Source organism: Rutilus rutilus (genome assembly GCF_951802725.1).
Source record: "Rutilus rutilus genome assembly, chromosome: 1".
Classification (NCBI taxonomy): Eukaryota; Metazoa; Chordata; class Actinopteri; order Cypriniformes; family Leuciscidae; genus Rutilus; species Rutilus rutilus.
In genome coordinates, this window is record NC_140209.1 from 78,325,633 (window position 1) to 78,332,241 (window position 6,609).

Genomic DNA, 6,609 nt, shown 5'->3' on the forward strand with positions numbered 1-6,609 from the left:
AATGTTACTTCACACAGTGCATTAAGCTAACTAATGTTAACAAATACAACTTTTCATTTAAATAATGTAGGCTACTAAATGGTGAAATTAACATTAATAAAGATTAATAAATGCTGTAGAAGTGCAGTTTATTAATAGTTAATGTTAACTGATCTAGTTAACTAGAGTTTAATAATGAAACCTTATTGTAAAGTTACTGATTTTGTTATACACCGAACCGATTCAGTGTTGGACAGACCAGTTGCTTTAACCATTCATTAAAGTGAATCGGTTCAAAGATCGCGAATCGGACGTATCATTAGCAGACTTGTATTCACAATTCACACCCAGCGATAGCCTAATTCAGGAAAAAAATACCCGAATGCTTCACGTACGGCAATACCCGAATGCTCTAACTGATTTAGATTAATAAGCGCGAGGGCGAGAGAGAGAGCAAGACAGTTTGAGACCGGGCCTCTCTCTCTCTGCTCGTTCTTTCAGTAATATGCGATTTTCCTCAGACATACGTTTTTCTCCCACACAAAAACAGAATTTTATTCCAAATATGTACAATTCCGCGAACTTCCGCATTGACGCTAGATTCCGCGTTAATTAGCCAATTCCATGATCGTGGACATTATAGGGCCCTAGCGTAGGACAGCTACGGTGGCTGACACAGCACAAACGGAGACAGCAGAGAGTGGCCAGTCAAGAAATGAGGTTTCTTTAGGTGTATTTATTAAGAAATTATATTTACTTTATTATTCAGTAAAACCAGATGTTATTGTGACTCGGCCACTAACAGACAACATGGGAAATGTGAGCCAATAGTGTGAAACACTGCCACTGTTTCTGCACCACAGTCCATCATAAACCACACATTAAAGGGACACTTCACCCATTAGCATTTAGCTTTGTATTGTTAGAAACCCAGTCATATATTATAATGATCATGGATTTTTCCTTTATTTTTGCCTGAGATGGGAGAAATAAGGATTTTAGTGTTTTACTTCCTGCTTATAAAAATCGTCATTTTGCGTCACAATAAGCAGGAAGTCAAAATTCATTGAAAAGTGTATAGACTACAAACACTAGCTTATTATTATTCCAGGGGGTGGGACCCACTCACCCTACAGGCCTATTATAGATCAGTGGGTGGGACTAAACTTACAGAAACGAAAATGAAAATCCGCCATCTTTTTTGGAAGCTATGTAGCTAAGCTAACAAGCGCTTATGGAGTCAGATTTACGAGAATGGCTGGAGGAACAACTCATGATATGGAAGAAGAGGATTTTCAAAGTCTGTTGCTCGAAACAGATGTTCGTGGCTATCTATACGAGCCGCAATATAGCGCAGAGCAGCTGAGGCTGATGGAGGAACAGGAGGCGGCGGCTGCAGCCGAGGCCGGAGACCTGCCTGTCGCGTCCGAGGAGCCCGGGCGTGCTCGAGCTGCTGCGGACTGGTGGTGCCTGTGCTCTCGTTGTGCGCCTACGGACACAGAGCTAGAGTCCGTCTGCTGCCAAGAATTTCAAAGATGCCAATTTCTCCTCGAAGAAATGTCTGAGGCAGACAAGGACACGGATGTTTGCGTTGTGAACCATCCTAGTTTCGCCCCGCATATGGACAGAGGCGTCCTGGAGACATATTTCAGAATTCCGAAGATAAACTGGAAACGCCAGCCGAAGCCTGCAGGGACAAATGGACGTCTAACTGTAAAGTAAGTGTTTCAATTTTATTTATTATTCATTTCGTGAAATGTACACAATTTCTTCAAGCATTATTATCACGAAGTGATTCCCGGTTAATACGTAACGTCAACTGTAAACTGTTTGTGCAGTACATTTTTTAATGCACAAAAAGCTTACTGTTGCATTGTTTACTACTGTGGCACGTAAATACCATACATCGCTAACTGTGTCCTCAATGTCTTGTAGACAATATCGCCTAACAGCCTACCGACACTTTCTCGAATGGGTCCTGCAAGGCGAGAGATTGGGTAGAGGCCGTCGTGTCGTTCTACCCGCTTGTGTCGTGCAGGCAATTCGACTAAAATATCCAGCTCCAGATGGCCAGTACTGCGGGCACCAAGAAGTTGAGGACGCTCAGGAGGAATTATAACTTTTGTTCATATTTATATTTTTTGTTGTTATAAATATTACAATAAATTTTTTACATTCACTTTTCTGTTGTCCTAATAGTGTTTCTCCAAATTTATGTTTGATAATAATTTGGACTATTAAATGATAAACATAAGTGGAACACTGGAACTAGTAACCACCTGTTGTCTTATAACAATATATTGAAAAAAAATTTAAGCGTAACCACTGTTTTGCTGTCATATTGTGCAAGACTAAATGGCAAAGTTTATTTCTAAATCAATTTACTCTCAAGTTTGTAACGAAGAACTTTAGTGTAGACATAAAGAATTGAATAAGTATTTTTTTATTCACAAATGTAAGAATTTTGTCATGAGTAGACAAGAAATTTAAACAAGACTAACTAAACAAGATAAATTTTGCTAAAGCCAATAATTTCTATATACATCCATTATTTACATAATATAAAAAGACGCAGATGGTATTGTCCCAAGACAGTAGTGATAGAGATGGAATTTGAATTGGGTGCAATGTGAAGAGGTCTCAAAAGCGGCTTTTGAATAAAGCTTTGGCAGTCTCTTTCTGTGGTTTTGGTAATGGGGCAATGTTGGGTGGCAAATCCGGTTGTGGCAGGACAAGTGAGGAGGTCGGGGTTCTGTACTTGATGTTTATATTGCGTCTATTTTCAAGTACTTTCTCGATGAGATCTCCAACAAAATGTGTTGTGTGTGCCGTGAAGATTTTTTTCAGTATCCATTGCTTGGATTTCTTGCAGTAGACTTGATTGAACCGTTGTTCTCCTATAAATGACAAGGAATATAATAAAACCAGATGAAAAAAACAAAAACCAATTCTGAATACAGATTTGATTGCAGTAGAGTTCTCTCCACAATGAATAGAATTATATATATATATATATATATATATATATATATATATATATATATATATATATATACACACGTTTATATTATTTTTTAAAAAACAACATGACAATTCAGTGCTGCTAACATTATAATTTTTTTTATTATACTATTTGATAGAGCGTACATGGTAACAAACCTGTTACTGTGGTGGCTTGTTTCCTTTTTGAAATGTTTTCGTTGTGTTCAAGGATGGCAAGGTAGGACCTCTCCCTCATTCCTAGGTATGAAAATCCCTGACGCTTGGGGAGGTATTTCAACATAGCACTGTGAAAGTTTTCTAGTTGCCCTGTTTGCAATTACAAATAGGACAGAGAATGGATAGGTAAGACATGTTGATTAGGATATAGAATAACATTCAAGTGTGAAAGCGCATTGATTCTCACCAGTGTGTTTGAACAGTGCCATATGGTCGAGGTCATTCAATAGCCTTTGGTTTAGGACCAGTGACGACAGGGCCTGAAATGCCGATGAGTCTTTTTCAATCCACATCCGCATCCTCTGGTTGCCGTTTTCCATCCTCATCTCTCCACTCGTGTTCGTTGCTAACATGGTGTGTAATTTGTTTCCACCGGTTTTTCAGTGTCTGTGTGAAAGAAAAGATTTTGAATAATACTAACACTAAAATAAACAATTTAGATATATATTGTATTGTAGCTTTCAATACCTTACCTCTATGTTCCCCTTACTCGTGGCACATGAATACCACATGTGGTTTACGACAGACCTGTGAAAGACATTTAAATTAGTAATTTCAAACCTTTTAAACCAATGGAACTTCTGCAATATTTCAAACCAACACTGACCTGGACCATGCGAGAAGGATTGCATTTTCTTTTTTTTCCCCCTTTGTCAGCATTTTATTCCGGAAGCCTGTGTTTGTAATTGCAGCAAAATTTTAATCAAAAAACATCAATTTACATTTATTTATGCATTGTGCACATTCAACACATACAATGGCTGAGTTCAGCAAGGCTGCACAGATCTGGCCAGGGGTCAGGAGTGACTCAATTATGTATACTGAGAAGTAAGGTGAATTGCGTGCGTGTGTTTGCAACAATTGAAAAAACAACATACCTTTGGCTGTGTGCCAGATATCAAATTCATGCATGATATCAGGATATTGATCCCTCATCGTCTTTCGTATTGACGCAGAGCGGTCCGTGGTCATCACCTCCACGTCAAGGCCCAAGTCCAAAAGCTCTGTAAGTCCCCTTCGAAAACCAAGTGGCTCCATGGCTCCAGAGCTGGTGGCCTCTGTAGACTAAAGAATCAAGTTTGATATGTTTGATGCTATCAAAGTTTTCAACATAGCATTTTTTTTTTATCATTGTTATTATGCATCCATTTAAATATATCTTACCTGCACCAGTTCTGTGTGTACTATCTCCTTTGTATCATCTAACATGAATGTATAGTGACAGTACTTTGCATTAAAACCTGGTGAGTCACATCGGCCATCACCCGCTAAGTGTGGGCGCTTCCCATCCTCCTGGTCCAAATAAACCCTGGCCAAGATTTCTTTTCTTCTGTCTTCATACAACTGCTCGATAGCAGGGTGCAAATATGTGCTCTGAATGGCATAAAAAGTAGTTTGTCCCATCATTTGGACACCAATGGTTGAGCACCAGTCTGATAGTTCTGTGAATGTTCCACCCTTGAAGAGAATAGCCGCCGCAGAAAGGAGATTCACCTCAGGCATTCCTCTTACATCTGGTGAAGATGTCCAAGTCCCCGAATGGCCACCAAGACAAACCCAATTTATCTTCCTCTGTGCCCCATTGTCAATGATGACCTTCGAAGAAATTGGCTTCCCACACATTTGGCAGAATTTGAAAAGTGACATGAGGCTAGATTCATTTACAATAATCTTTTTTTCACGCCAGTCCTTTACACCTTCTTCTTCTGACGATGACGATGATGTTGAGGGGAATGGTTGACTCAGGCTGATAGCTTTCGTCGGTTTGCAAAACTTCAATGCTGCTGGCACTTGTATTGAGGTCTCCAGGTGTATTTGGGCATGTTGACTGTAAAATCCAAAAAGAGATTACTTTTTAGTTCTAAATTCAACTAATATCAACATTACATTAGTTTTAGAATTCCATGATAGACAATCTGATGTACAAACTTACAAACTCTACTTCTTGTACAAGGGTAGGTTTCTTGACTGGTGTTGAGGTAAGAAGACACTTTTCATCATCCGACGACGACGACAACAAAGCAGCAGCAGTTCGCGTCTGAAATTGCAAACGTTCAATTACGTTAAACTTTTATGAAATAACATCTTACGTCAAACAATATTAATTTACATCAATACCAACAAATTTACAAAGAACATTGTTGCTGGTTCACGTTGAAAGGAACGTCTTTCTAACATTACATTGCTAGCAGCTAATTTGCTTCTGAACTTCTTCATTGATGACGAGTGGAGTTTTAGTCACAAAAACTACAACCACTAGCAAGGAAAACATGCGGAAGACGGCAGATTTACTTTGTAAACAGCGAAATTATATTTGATGTCCTACTTTACTACAGACGAGTGTATGTGTGTTAACATAAATAGGAGTCTCTTACCTCCAAGCGAATGCGTTTAGCGCTGCTGCTAGTGCCAGATGTCCCAGGCTCTTCATCGTCATCTGGAAGGGTAACGTTAAACACGGACGGAATCGCAGTATCCAAAAGAACGACTCTCTTCACTCCAAGTACATTTAGTTCGTAGTCTTCCTTCTTAAAATGTAAACTGCAAATCCTCTTGTTTTTTAGGTCTTCCATCCGTGTGTCTTGCAAAGACATCGCTCTTAGCCACTGTTTGCATCGCTCCACATCTCTCGGTAGGGCATGAAAACTTACTTTTTGCCCTTTCCTTGATTTGGCTGAACATCCTGGTACCATGCAATAGTTCACCATTTCCAAATAAATAGTAACAAGGAATATTTCAAAAATGAGATCGCCAATGAATTTCAAACTCAAGCGGTAACGTTAGCTAGCCTAGTGCTTTCTCTGATAGGCGGGTTTCGCATAGGCGGTGTTCTGGATTAGTGGGAGTGGCTTGTGGAGCTGTGCAAATGTGTTGCATTGTGGGAGTTGTGGTTTACCATACAAATGAGCCTTAAAGTTACTTTCTGTAATAACTCGGTCAAAAAGGCACCAATTTAGAAAATTTCAATACATTTCAACTACATATATGACCCACTTTCAATGAAGATCAATGTTCCCACGGGTGAAGTGTCCCTTTAAATAAAGTTTATACAAACATTGACAAGGGAAACACATTCGTTCTCTCTGTGATTATGGACCCTCGCCAAAACTGCCCGCCAACAATAATATCTGGCCCGCTGCCAGATTATGGTGCTTTAATAACGGCATAAAATATAAATGAATACTGTGATAGTGGAGCTGAAGTAGATCTCAGCCATGGCAGCAACAGTTACTCACATAATCACTTCCTCTTTAGTGGTTTTGCCTACGAAATAAAAGCGAGAAAGCTTGTTTATTGCTGTCTTCTATTTGAAGTTGAACTGAGCTTTTATTTGAAGAACTCTGAAGGACATTAATGAGTCTGTAGCCGGCTGGACACCGCTCTGAAAGAGCCGTCAGCATACGTGATTCC

At 39.3% G+C, this 6,609-nt stretch overlaps 1 protein-coding gene and 2 long non-coding RNA genes across 3 annotated transcripts; all 3 read right to left on the minus strand.

Annotated features, from left to right (window-relative positions):
- Positions 1-2,427: 2,427 nt before the first annotated feature.
- LOC311276668 lies at positions 2,428-3,505 on the minus strand. The gene is made up of 3 exons (XR_014625113.1): positions 3,386-3,505; positions 3,139-3,288; positions 2,428-2,876 (listed from the first exon to the last, which is right to left on the minus strand). It is a non-coding gene; the product is annotated as an uncharacterized lncRNA (long non-coding RNA).
- Positions 3,504-4,273, minus strand: LOC311276663. The gene is made up of 3 exons (XR_014625112.1): positions 3,806-4,273; positions 3,672-3,726; positions 3,504-3,585 (listed from the first exon to the last, which is right to left on the minus strand). It is a non-coding gene; the product is annotated as an uncharacterized lncRNA (long non-coding RNA).
- Positions 4,274-4,379: 106 nt separating this feature from the next.
- Positions 4,380-6,227, minus strand: LOC311276656 (uncharacterized protein). The gene is made up of 3 exons (XM_084386440.1): positions 5,574-6,227; positions 5,132-5,236; positions 4,380-5,026 (listed from the first exon to the last, which is right to left on the minus strand). Exons 1-3 carry the CDS (start codon positions 5,904-5,906, stop codon positions 4,877-4,879), a joined length of 588 nt encoding a protein of 195 aa, XP_084242566.1. The 5' UTR covers positions 5,907-6,227; the 3' UTR covers positions 4,380-4,876.
- Between the last annotated feature and the right edge of the window lie 382 nt (positions 6,228-6,609).

What these genes read in the sequence shown, in the direction of transcription:
- LOC311276656 (XM_084386440.1), bottom strand. Translation starts at nt 5,906, where the DNA reads ATGGTGAACTATTGCATGGTACCAGGATGTTCAGCCAAATCAAGGAAA. An exon ending in CTAAACGCATTCGCTTGGAG is followed by an intron (nt 5,237 to 5,573) that starts GTAAGAGACTCC and finishes TTGCAATTTCAG; the next exon opens with ACGCGAACTGCTGCTGCTTT. An exon ending in TTGTACAAGAAGTAGAGTTT is followed by an intron (nt 5,027 to 5,131) that starts GTAAGTTTGTAC and finishes TGGATTTTACAG; the next exon opens with TCAACATGCCCAAATACACC.